We start from the raw sequence: 14,714 nt of genomic DNA on the forward strand, positions 1-14,714 counted from the left end.
AGTACTTTCTTTGAGTGGACATGTCATTGTAACTAAGACTTTAGAGGTTATGTTTACTTAAATATTAATTGAACAGTTGACTAACATTCTTCACAAGGTTGTCAACTAACACTTAAAAAAATTTCAATTGTCTGCATTAAGCTTGTCTTTCACTAAAAAAGTTTGTCTGTTTAATTATTGAATGACCCTCGTGCATACGAGGGCTATTCTGAAAGTAACTTCTGGTTCATTATTAAAAAAACACCAATTGATAAAAAAACAATTTTTATATACATCTTACAGGTACATCTTTTAGCTACTTTTCTACATAACTGCTGTCTAAATTAAGGCACATGTCATACCTTAACCAACTTTTTGAATATTCTCATATAAATTCTGCCACTTGTAAATTAAGCCAGGTAGTAATACCTTTTTAGTGACCATAAGTTTTTTTGGCCATAAATGTGATCTTGGTTGATTTTATAGAAAGAGGCACAATATTTAATGCTGAAACTTATTGCAAGATGTTGAAGAACTTGAGAAAGGCCATATAAAACAAACGACACGGCATACTGAGTTCAGGCATTGTTTTTCTTCATGACAATGCCGATCTGCATACTGCAGTATGCACTATACATCAAATCGACAGTTTCAAATGGGAGTTGTTTAACCATCCTCCATACAACCCTGATTTTGCTCAAAGTAATTATTACCTTTTCCCAAAAATGAAAAAATTGTTAGTGACACATTTTGAGAACAACAACGAGTTGTAATGGTGTTACTACCCTGCTTAATTTACAGGTGGCAGAGTTTTATGATGAGAGTATTCAAAAACTTGTTTACAGATGTGACAAGTGCCTTAATTTGGATGACAATTATGTAGAGGTAATTAAACGATGTAACTATAAGATGTATATAATAAATTGATTTTTTATTAACTGGTGTTTTTTTCTAATAACGAATCTGAAGTTACTTTCTGAATAGTCCTCACATATATATTTATTTTAAATTCTATAAATATACACCACCTAGTACAGAATATTGAGATAATACATATCTTATCTTAACTTTCCCAGAATCCCACATCCTTAGTCATAATTGAAATATTTGATTGACTACATATTAAAAAAAAAAAAAATACTAAAATGAAAATAGCGTATTAATTTATTATGATAATTGTCATAATTATAATTTATTACATTAGGGAACTGATTGCGTGTAAGTTAACGGGACTACCAAAAATTCATAAATTAAACATCCCAATGCGACCACCTTTGATCATTTTTAAACCTGCTCCCTGATATATCCAAAATAACAGATAAAATTCTTAGGAATAAATTAATTTACCTAATACATTTAATATAAAAATGGTTACGAATTAGTAAATAAATTAAAAAGTTTAAATGTAAATAAAGACATTAGAATTGTTAGTTATGACATAACAAATGTGTATCCTAACATACCTATAGACCATACCATAAAAATAATAAAAAATAAATTAAATGGTAACCAAGAAGATCCAAAATTTATTAAAGGTATCATCATTATTATAAAAAATATGTCAACAAAAATATTTTGAATTTAATAACATACAGACAAAAAATGCGTTAGCTATGGGATATCCAGTATCTAACAATTATATCAGAAGTATATTTACAGGATTTTGATAGTAAATCGGTGCATAGCATCACTCATACACATGAAGTTTTAATATGGACACAGTACGTTGATGATATTTTCATTATATATAACAATGAACATCTAATAGTATTAAACAAAATTAAATTCTTATAATGAAAATTTAAAATTCACATGTGAAATCGATAATAATAGAATGTTAAATTATTTAGGTGACAGTATCAAAATAAATAACGACAACTAAATCTAAACATCAGTATATAGAAAACCACCTACATCTAATAATAATAATAATAATAATAATAATAATAACAATTCATAAAAAATTAAATCCACCCTTGGTCTCATAAAATTAACACTTATATAAATGTGATTAATAGAGAAATCAATTACGCACATCATAACAAAGAAAACTTAAATAATGAAACAAACATTATAAAATAAATAATGGTTGAAAATTGATATGATTCTACTTAATTAATAATATATATAAAAAACAACTATCAAAACACAATAATAAAATAACTACCTTACAGCCAATACATAATAAGACACAAAAGAGTGAAAACATATACATAAAATATTTATGCACTAATAATGTCATTGTAAACATTACTAAAACTTACAATAAAGAAATATTTAAACAAGTATACAAATGAAGTAATAAAATATCTAAAAAACAAAAAAAAATAATAATAAAATAAACAATTTGTGTGGAATTTAAAGAATTTATAATATAATGATTGTGATGGCATTTATATAGGAAAAACAAGTAGATCCTTTAAAACTAGATTTCTTGAACATTATAGAAATTACAAAAATAATAGATTACATTTATTTAATATGGCATACCATCTAATAAACAATCTATTTCTGATATTAACAAAAATTTATAGAAATCAGAAATTAATAAAGATGACATAAAATTAAATATATTAAAAAAATATTACATGTATCAATACAAACAAAATTTCGATTTGATAAACCATCAGACATTGTTCAAAGGAGATGTTCTTATAAAAACTACTATAAACAGCAGCACTCATGTAAATTAGTACACAATTATCATTAATTTAGTACTTTCATTTTTATATTTTTATTATGCAGTAATGGAATTATTTCAATCATGACTAGGGATTAATCCTACAAAAGAATTTTCATGAAAAATTAAGGTACGGTATGTCTTAAGTCAATGTTTTGTACTAGATGGTTTGTTTCATAGAATTTAAATATAATTTAACAGTACAGTAGACTAATATAAATCTTAAAAAGATTAATTTCAGTAAAGTAATATTATAAATATATATGGAACTTCTGAGGTTTTAACTTTTACAAAATGACTTCATACAATCTTGTAATAAATATGTCATTAAAATTTGTAATAAATATAATGCCACACACAAAATATATTTTTAAAAAAGTATTTTTGTACGGTTTCGCCAAATGCAAATGGCACATTCAGTTCTTAAGAGCTCATTTAAACACTGTTGAATACATTTATTTGTTTAATAAAATACTGTAAAACATAACAGGGTTTAATTTGATATATGTTATCTTTTTCTCAGCCTTAGTTTCAAAGTAATAACAACACAAACTCAGGTGCCTGGTTTCATTACCCACAATATATTTTATTTGTTTACTTAATTGTTAAGAATAGTAGCATAGAAATACTATGGCTTTTATTTTATAAAAGCCTTCATTTTACACTTTGTTAGCTGTTTTTGTAAGTATTGTTCTTAATTCTATAATATAATATCACTTTATTTACATTAATTATATGTGTATGTAGTTATTATATGTGTGTTTAAGTAGTTCCTGAAATATATTTCCCTTAAAAAAGTTATGTGTTTTATAAATCTTTATGTTACATTTCCTTAAAAATAGTTCCGTGTAGTAGCTACTCACTTTTGCTAAAATTCATGAAGTTCAATCAAAAGGCATCAATTCTGGAAACTTTTTGAAACTCATAACTTATTAGTATTAAGTGTAGGTATAGTTTTATATACATGTTATACTTTAACAAAAATTTGTATTTTTTCAGGTTTTGGTCCTCTTCCATGGGCTTTTCTTGGTGAAATTTTCCCACCAAACGTTAAAGAATTTGCATCTGGATTGTGTACATCGTTCAGTTTCTTTCTGGCATTTTTAATTACAAAGTTTTTTGTGAACATCTCAGATATTTTAGGAACATATGCTGCTTTCTGGATATTTTCTGGCTTTTGTGTGTTTGCATTTCTCTTTGTACTTTTTCTAATGCCTAACACTCGTGGTCTCTCTCTTCCAGAAATTCAAGATTTACTTAATGGTAGACCAATTACTCGTCTTGACAGAATACCTGAAGAAGCACCAGTAAAGAATGCTGGAACTAACAATCTTATATAAACTGTTCTAAATCAGTTTTTTTTTCATTATTATTTTTTTTTTATGAAAACGATGCAAGGTATTATTTTTAACATCTGTATGTTCTAAGTGACATGTGAGAAGTTATAGCTTTAATAGAGTTCCATTTGAACAATATGAAATCAATTTAGTTTAAGTTATTCTTTGTTGTACATGCTGTATTTTAAATTCAGTGTTAGTCAGGCATATTGTGTACTTTATTTGAATACAAAACCAACATATCTTTTTAAATTACTTACAATAATTTAATTGTTCTTTGAACATGTTTCCAGTTAAAATATTTTATAATCATGTTTTGTATTATTTGAATAAAATTACAATAATAAACTAAAAATCACTAGTAATTCTTTGAATACTAGTAGTAATTATTTAATTGCATCATTTTGCAGTCAATTTTTCTAGGCCTGACTTAATACTAAATTTTTTTTTATTATTCTTACAATTTTAGGAAAAGATTGTTATGAATGGAAAGAAATTTATAAATGTTCCTGAAATGTTGATTTCTAGTCTGGAGTTGGGAGGTGTGTTGGTTTTGAGTATTGTTAAAGAAAAGAAAGTATAATATGTTAAAGAATGAAAAATTTTCAAGTATTTTTCATTCAGGCATTAAATTTATGTATAAGCAAAATATTTAGAAGAAAAGAAAAAAGGTAAATAATTTTTTCTTTGTTTAGAACAGTTAATTTTGATTGAAAATATACAAACTGAGTTATACTGAACTATATCAACGAAGTTTCTTATTTTGGCAAGTTTTATTCAGTAAAAGTGCTTTATTTACATGAAATAAATTTTTAATTTTGTAATAAATATTTATCATAAAAGTTTTTTTTTTTTTGAAATCAATTTTCTTCATTAGAAATAATTAAAGTCAACATCAGTATTGTGCACATTAGGAACATTTCAATGTTGCTAGTATATCAAATTTAATTTTTAATTTTTTATTATCAATAAACCTCGATGATAATCTAAGTGGTAAAATATATTGCTATGGTAAGTTAATAAATTGAATTAATTGTAATTGCTGGCTTCAAAATATTTGCCTTGAAATGTTAAAAAAATGTGCCTTTATATATTATATTGAAATTTTATTAGGTATAAACTTATAAAAGAGACAAACAAAACAAAAAGTGTTATAAAAGTATAATATTACTGCAGTATTTTTTTAATAATTGTTTATTTATTTATTGAACAAAAAAAACATATGATAATATCTATATATTAATTGTATTATTAATGTTTTTCAAAAAAATTATCTTTGTTAACCATGATGCTATAGACTTGTTCAATACAACTTTATTTTTTATAAGTTATGCTTAGTATACATGAACTGCTGTTTCTTTTCATAAGAAATGAAGATGTTTTCATGATTCGTGAAAGTGACTGCCAATTTTATTTGTTTTATATATTCATATATACACGATATATGAAATGTATAAGAATTATATAAATATATATATGTATTGTTCAGAACTATAATTAAATTTTTTTAAATAAGTGGTAGTTTTATTTTTATAAATAATAATTCATATTCATAAATAACATAACCGCTAAAACAGGAAAATAATAATGATTTTGTGTTTTCTTTATGTAAATATAAAAAAATAAGAGAACTGAAAATAGTATATTTGCTATATTCTCTGTTCTATGTTTGTTTGCTTATTTACTGATGCCTAGATAATAAATTTTAATGTATTTGGTAAAAAAATATATACTTTTTTTGATAAAAATTTTAATTTTTTGGTTTTAATTTAGTAGATGCATGGTGGATTAGTGTATTTTAAGCGTGTTCCTGTGCTATTTTATTAGTAACTGTTATGATCTAAGAGAAAAGGAAACTTGACAGTGAATTTTAATTTTACTATTTAAACTAACTTTAATTTTACAGAACTTTGTTGTAGTTATATTAATCTAGTGTTTTATGTTTTTATTTAATGTTAGAATGTAGATTTAAATAATTATAATTATTCTTATCGTTTTTATTGTTAAACTATAATGAGGCTAAAAATGTCTTATAAAATTTATAAAATTGCCTGTAAAAGCACCAAAGAAAAATTTAAATCTTAAGTAGAAAATAATTTCTTATTAGGCTCTGAAAAACATGTCTTATATTACATACACTACATTTCTTAAAATGTGTGTTTATCTATATAAGTGATAGAAACAACAAAAGCCAATAACAATTATAGCAGTTATTGCAATTTTTTGTAATAAAAAAGTTGAACAAATGATATTTCTTTTTTGTTTCATTTAATATTGAATTTATTAAATATCTCATTTTGAATTCTTGTGGTTCATCTGTAGTTTATTATTTTAATAACAAAAAAAATAGTTTCTTTTTCCACAAAATAATACCTGATGAGAACAAGATGTAAGCTATTGTTCACAGAGTAAGAACTTGGGACACAATATTAATCAAAAGAGGTGTCTTTTTACATGTATTCAAAGTTTTCACCATAACTAGGTATATTTTGTTTTGTAAATATTTTTATTTTGTTCTCACAAAAATATTTCTGAAATCTGTAATTAAACATACAACATGATGATTGATAGTTTGGTTGCTTAAATGGAGCTAATGTAATTCAAAAATTGGTGTAACAAATACTTTTTTATTGATTTTGATTAAAAAATGTTACAACTATTGAGAAAATTATGTTGAATAATTTTATTTTAATCCTTTTTTTTAAACTTGTAACCAGCTACCAGTTTTAGATATAATAGTATATAAATGTCAGCTTTTTGAAGTCATGGTATAACTACTTGTTACACTATATTTCTACCTCTGTAAAGTATGGTACAATGTTAAACAATGTTTAAAGAACCCTAGGAATATTAAAAATATAGTGTAGGATCTTTAGGTAAAGTTTAGATGCTAATTTTTCTTTAGTTTTTGAACTGCTGAAACTTACACGATTGTTTTGATTCCAGATTAAAAATATAAACATTCTTTTAAGATAAAATACTTAAATTCCGATTAAGTAAATAAAAATTGGATAAGAAAATAAAAATTGAATTTCTTGTTGAATTTATTTCTTAAAAATATAAATTAATTACTACTGAAATATTCACCAATGATTTGTGAATTTCCATGATATGAACTTTTATTGGATTGAAATTTGCTAATGGAAATTTGAATGGATTTTAGATTGTTTTAAATAATAAGGTTGCTATTAAAAGAGTACAAACATATATCAGTCAACAAAAATTTGTTTTTCAACTTTGTCAGCTTTTTGAAGTTAATTTTCATAATATAAATATAAAAAAATGTATTTCTTAAAAATATAAATTAATTACCAATGAAATATATATTAAATATATATTTAATTACCAGTGAATTTTATATATATATATTTACCAGTGATTTTTTTTTTTTTAAATATCTAAAGTAATTTATTTTTTTTCTGTTCAGAATTTTATATGGCAAGAAGTGTATCAATACAAATATTACTTACTACTTTTTCATTAGTACTCTTAAGCAAAACTCAAAATGCATAAATAGTATGTACTATATAAATAAACTTGAAACTGTTTGTCATCTATTTATCAGAATAGATGCATTAATTAAAAATGTATTTGTTTTATGTCAATATTGTCTAAATTTCTTTTTTTTTATAGGAATCTATTGAATAGTTAATAGGCCACTTTTTATTAATTTAAAAGATAATTCTCATACCATCTAATTTCAATAATATAGGTTATTTCCTATAAACCAAATTTCAATAATCTGTTTTTTATAAAGCAGTAAGTCAAGTGATATAGGGGGAAAATAGAAAGTTGTGGAAAAAATTTTTCGTTTACATAGAATTGAAGCAAGTTTCATTTTTACTTAGGAATACAGTTTAAGATATAGTATAGTCTTGATATATAGTGTGTCTGATTATTATTTTGCTGGAAATTATTTACAAATATGGTGTTTAAGAATATTATTGTCTTAAAATATTACATACACTTCATAACTGTATGACTATACAGTCATGAAGCCCTACTTCAAATTATCATGTCTGAAATATATTCAATGATATGGTCTTTCTTTTTGTCATTGCTAAGAAATATAGAAAAACGTAAAAAGGACAAAGTGGGAAACTCATATATATATATATATATATACAAATATTTTGTATAGACATGATTACAGTTTCATCTTAGGAAAAACTCCTTTACATTTTGCAGGGTAATTTATCCAAAAAAATATATCTGCAGGGTTAATGTGTACGGTGGGTCATCAGCTATCAGAAAAACAAATCTTAGTAAACTGAAGGGCCTATTAAACATCTGTTATAGTATTTAATTTTTGGAGTTTCTGGTATATAAATTTAGAGTAAGAACTTCTACACATTTTAGTTCTGCGTTTGTTAAAGACATTTTAACATTCTTTATTGTTACATCTTTCTTTTCACAAAAATTAGATAGCTGTTAAAGTATTTTGTTCTTATCGAGTCCTTATTAATATCTTTAAGGAATTATTGTAGAGTATAAAAAATGCCATGCATGTGCAAGCTCCAAACTTAGAACTTATCAGACGAAAAGTATTTTTATACATTTTTGAGAGTGAATAATTTTTTGCTAATAATTTAGCCTTACAATACTCATATTTTATGGGAGTATCACTCCATTTGTAATATTTATAATATTATTCTTTCAGTTAAAAGTAATGCACTTCACTTATAATGTATTGACTTTTCTAAAAAAAAATTTCTTCTTTTATATCTACAGAAACCAATTAATTACTCAATTATTTTTTGTTATGAATTTCATTACGATGTTTTTGATTTACTAATGTATTTCACATGTGCTTTAATATTTCAAAACGAGTAATTCAATGTTAAAATTTAAATGAGAAAAACCACATCTATAATTAGATGTTCTGAAATGTTAAAGTTATTACAGGGTATTTTACCCAAATATTGTTACATATGGTGAAATTGGATATGAATATGATATGTTTTTCTAAATTATTTGAAATTTTGTTTTAAGTGATACTGGATTGAAAATATAATTGATTTTATATTATATAAGTAAATGTTTTTGCTATTAAATTTGTTTTTAACAAAGTAGGTTAGGAGTAAAAGAAATATTCTGATTTATTAAGGTTTTGAGAAAAGATGTATTACTTGTCTAAAAATAAATTTGGTTTTAAATGTCAATACTACTGTACTGACATTTAAAATGAATTTTATTGAGATTTTTTCAATTGGTTATTTTTTTTTTTGAAAAGTTTAAATGCCAGAAAGTCAGTGTACTTGGAAGTTCAGTGAAAATTTAATGTTTTATTAATAGAATATCTTAGCTTAAATTTATTTAATTTATTCAGAATTTATTTTTTCTTTTTAAAAATACTCATAATTATGTACTCTTTTCTACTTGTAATTATGCTATATACAGGTACTTAATAAATGTTTTATATGTTGATTTTTATGAAAAATGAGATTGATGTACTTATATTAAATCTATATCATTTTTGAATTTTATTACTTCATCTGTAAATAATTTTGATATGTATCAGTCTTCTGTGATATTTCTGAGTATTAATTTTCCAAGCAATATCTATTACAATTTATATAATAAAAATCAAGTTTGAGTAAAAAATAAAAAAAAAAATTCAAATTAAAAAATGCTTCTTAAGTACTGTTGATGATGTCTCAGACTTTTAAATTACATTTACTTACTGTTTTAAATTTTTTATAAAATAGTTTAATTCTGACAACAAATATATTAAATTATAATGTTTGTACCTAATAATTATTTTATTTAATATGTTGATAACCCAAAATTATTTTTTATAAAACCTTTTTCACTATGTTTATAATTATGTCATTAGCACCATGTGGATCTGAAGATGAGTTCATCTAATATAAACTTTAAAACTGTTTGTTTATCCAAATTTCTTTGCAGTTATACGAATTGTTTGTATTTTTTTAAAAGAGATATCAAAATAAACTTTTTTTTATATTTCTAATTGTCAGTATTACTTTGGATTAGTGTAATGTTGATCATCTTAAACTTTATTTAAAATTAAAAATCTGTATTAACCTTCTGTGATAAAAATTTAGAAAAATTGATGTTCTCAGTAATTTGGTGCTTCTTCTAGAAAGTAACTTAGTTAATTAATGTAAATACCGTAATACTATTATTTATTTATAAGGAAAGTTTTAATATATTTTTGGATGTGATATTTTAAAATGTTCATTGTGAATATACAAAAATGTAAATATGTCAATGTTATAATGCTTATAATATGATAATTTGTGTTTATTTTTAAGCACATAATTTTGGTGATTGAAAAACTTTGGTAATGATGCTGAAATATTATTGCAACTAAAACATATTGTTAATTTCATTCATTAAATTTTTTTTACTCAGATAGTCCAGAAAATTTTTTACAAATCAACATATATTTATAAAACAGTTTTTTATCTTTGAATAATAAAATATTTTATTTTTATGGAACAGTTATTTTTGATAATTATGATAAATATTCCCATTACATTTAAAAAAAAATTAAACAGTATCTATAATTTACTGTCAAACATTTTAAAAGTTTTAAATGCCTTGAACAAAAAAAATATATGTATTAAAAAATTTCATTCTTCACACAATTAAACAATTCTTTAATACAACACTGATTAAAGAATGCTTCGATACTGATGTTCTCTTGATTAAAAAAATTATTTTCAATGACTGCAAAAAATATTAATAAAGTATATATAGAATATTGTAATGTTATAACATATAATTCATTTAAACAATTTAAAATTTATTTAATTATTTTTTTAGGAAATTTGATTTTAATAAATAAAAACTCAAGCAATATATGCCATAGAGATGGCAGATAGAGAATTTTGCATCTCTATGCTAAATTCTCTATCTAAATTATGATTAAAATCATAAATGAATTTTTAATAATTACTTTTTTATTATTTTTTTTATTTAGTTTTGGTTGAATCTGTAAATGGAAGTCTCTGATATTTCAAAGCAGTTGACATAGATGCATAGCCATTCATTAGTTTCTTATTGTAAAGTAACTCCTGATATAAAAAACACAATTGAGAGATAAAAATGCATATTTATTTTAATACTGGTATGTGCTCTTTATTATTATTTCTACCCTTTACTTTAAAATGGATTGCATTCTTATCCTCCTCATGAATTTTTTATAGATGTCAAATCACTTTTGATTTATTTTAAAAGTTTTGATAATTTCATTTATTTTAAATTTGTTCAGGTTAAAGTCCTATTCTCACAAAAACATAAATGTATAAATTTTTTTAAACAAATCTTGCATTTTTCCATGTTTGTCAGTATTCAGAATGGCACTTACATTCATTTAATTGAGAATATTTAAAACTCTTGTAAAATACTAATGAAAATGGAAGCACAAAAGTAAACGCCTTAATCCTTCATGGATTTGGTAATTTTTTACTAGGAGAAATACAGATAATATTTATTAGATTTAATTGTGTTCATGTATACAGTAGAGAAGAATTCTTCAAAGATTAACAGTAAACTATAGTAATTAATCTCAAGTTAATTTGAAAACATAAAATATCACAATTAAGGGACTAGTAATAAAACTAATATAAAAAGGTGCTTCTAATATCTTAAAATTGAGGAATTTAACTGGCACCTGCACAGCAAGCAAACAATTTTACTGCTTAGATTTGTTCTAAGTATAATACTACTCTGTTTTTTTTTTGTTTTTTTTTTTTAACTAATTGTTAATCTATATCCTGATACAATATGTTATCAGTAATTATAGTTCCTTACATATAAAAAGTGATTTATTTATGTATTTAGCAATTTATTTATTTAACTTAACAAAATGGGATGTTCAATATTAACTTTCTTTAATAATATAAAAAAAATTACTGCAAAAGTCACAGTTTTACATAGACAATTTTTAACATGAAGGATGTAAGGGGTTTTACTACCCATACCACTGCTAGCTGTTTCTTTGACTATTTGTGTATTTCCTCTTGCAATGTTTTGCATTAAGGTATTTCAAGGATCTGTAATGGCTTGCTTTTATTTTAGCAAATCTTGCTGCAAAGTTTTTTGTTAATATGATGTAATATCCTTTTATTTCATTTATTCACATTAAAACATGCATATACAAACATAATAATAATAAACTTTATTTTCTACAAAATACATCTTCATGAAAAAACCCATTTAAAATCAATTGCAAAATTTTGATGTATGCATAGATTTTCAATGTGAACATATTAATTATAAAAAAATACTACATTTGGTACTATTAATTAATAACATAATTTATTTTTATTCTGTCAACTTTTTACAGAAAAAGTGGCCAAATATCAGTCTATAATTTCCACTAATTTTCTTGTCTTCATTTTTAAAAATAGGCAACACTATTGCCTCTCATTTTTAGTGGCAACCTACTTATCTCATAATTCAAATTAAGTAAATACGTTAAAATGTTAGACATATAATCTACAATATTTTTTTATGTAGAAATTTCTAATCTATTCATCCCTAAAAAATTTGTTTTTTCATCTATCAAATAGTTTTTGAACTTCGTTTGCATTATTTCAACAAAAAAACAAGATGTTCATTTGAAGAAAATTGAAAACAATTTTTGAAAAAATGAAAAATGATGTATTTGATTCAATACCCAAAAATGTTCATATTATTCTTAATAATTTGAATTAAAGTAATAAGAATAAGTTAAGATCAATTAACAAATATATTTTCCAGCAGAGATCTCAAAAGCACTTTGTATTTATGTATTTAAACATTTTTTTATTTATTACTAAAAAATAAACCAATAAATAAACAAACATATATAGAGTTTCTAAAATGGTGGGCTGGCTTTCAGATTCTACTTGTAAAACTAAACAAAAAATGTCCTTAGGAAAAATGGTGATTTCTCCTTCATTCTCCCCCTGTCCACCATTTTGTTATTTTTATATAAAAATTTATATCTCAAGTTCAGATAGATGAATAACATTAATATTTGGTAAATGTCTTGATAATAAAATTTTAAAATTAGAAAAAAATCAGGAATTAAATACCTTTGCAAATTACAAAATGGCGACCATGTTTACTTTTCAATCCATTATACCTCTGTAAATATTAGTTTTATCAAATTTATATTATTTGCTAAAATATTAAGTCTTTTATTTTGAACAAAATAACATTTATTTTTTTAAATCTGTTAACAAATAACCGAGTTATGGCAGAAAATTGATGCTGTATTTCTGTGTATGTTTTCATGTTTCCACTTATGTTCAGTTCGATTAAATATTAATTGTTTGTATTTATTATTAATTCTAGTATTGTAAATTAGTATCATATATTAATTTTTCACTTTTGAATAATTTTACAGAGTGAATATTACTGTTGATAATGTTAACAATGTAAAAATGAAGCTTCCTTCAACAGGAATAATGTTAAAAACTACCACAACCAGTGTATCTAGAGCGACAAGAATCCTCATGGTACCTTCCAAAGTAGCCATCAACAAAGATTTTCCCTGAACATATGGGCAGGTAATTTTAATGACTATCTTTTGGGTACTGTCATTCTACCAAATCATTTAAATGGAGAAAATTATCTTGCTCATTTAACTAAAAATCTTCCACATTTTTTGGAAGACCTCCCTCTACAATTAAGAGGAAATATGTGGTTTCACCATGATGGAGCTCCAGCACATTTCACTCGGCTGGTATCAGATTTCAACTTTCTATGAAAAACTTTCCCTGGCCTGCTCAATCACCTGACTTATACCCTCTTGACTTCTACTTGTGAGTCCATTTGAAATATCTTATTGTTTATTCTACTCAGCATTGAGGATCTTCAACAAAGGATCCAAAATGTATTTCAAGAAATTGGGAATATTCCTGGAATTTTTGAATGGCAAAGACAATCTCTCAGAAAAAGACTGGAGATTTGTGTAATTTCTAATGGTGGACACTATGAACATCTCTGATAACTTCTAACAATTGTTAACTGTTTAATTACACCTAATGTTCTAAAATAGTTAACATTAGATTATCACAGGTAGTTGTTTTATTATTTTAATTATTAGGTCTATTATTGTGAAAACATTATTATTCAATTTGATTTTAATTTACAATATTAGAATTAACAATAAATAAAAACAATTAATATTTAATTGAATTGAACATAAAGTGGAGGATATGAAAACAGACACAAAATTACTTCAATCTTCTGCCATAACTTGGGTATTTGTAACCGATTTAAAAAAATAAAATATCATTTTGTTCAAAATAAAAGGCATAATATTTTAGCAAATAAAATAAATTTTGATCAAACTAATATCTATGGAGATATAATGGATTGAAAAATAAAAATGGCTCCAATTTTGTAATTTGCAAAGTATTTAATTCCTGATTTTTGTTTCAAATTTTAAAACTTTATTACCAAGACATTTACCAAATATTAATGTGATCTGTCTATCTAAACTTGAAATATAAATTTTTATATAAAAATAACAAAATGGACAGGGGAAGAATGAAGGAGAAATCACCATTTTTCCTAAGGATATTTTTTGTTTAGTTTTACAAGTAGAATCCGAAAAAGTATAGCCAGCCCACCATTTTAGAAACACTCTGTTTATTTAAAATTTATTTTTTATATGTAAAAGCTGAACAATCAAAATAAAAATTTATTAATTTATTCACAGTTTTTTTTTTTTTTTTTTGGTTATATATTCTTTT

At 23.7% G+C, this 14,714-nt stretch overlaps 1 protein-coding gene across 3 annotated transcripts in view; it reads left to right on the forward strand.

Annotated features, from left to right (window-relative positions):
* Positions 1–14,248, forward strand: part of LOC142334251 (facilitated trehalose transporter Tret1-like) — a 220,480-nt gene extending 206,232 nt beyond the window's left edge. For all 3 annotated transcript variants that reach the window (XM_075382125.1, XM_075382127.1, XM_075382126.1), the window contains exon 8: positions 3,659–14,248. In XM_075382125.1, the coding sequence (XP_075238240.1) occupies positions 3,659–3,999 (341 nt within the window). In that variant the 3' untranslated portion in view covers positions 4,000–14,248. The remainder of the gene's footprint in view (positions 1–3,658) is intronic.
* Positions 14,249–14,714: the final 466 nt, after the last annotated feature.

Source organism: Lycorma delicatula, chromosome 1 (genome assembly GCF_047948215.1).
Source record: "Lycorma delicatula isolate Av1 chromosome 1, ASM4794821v1, whole genome shotgun sequence".
NCBI lineage: Eukaryota > Metazoa > Arthropoda > Insecta > Hemiptera > Fulgoridae > Lycorma > Lycorma delicatula.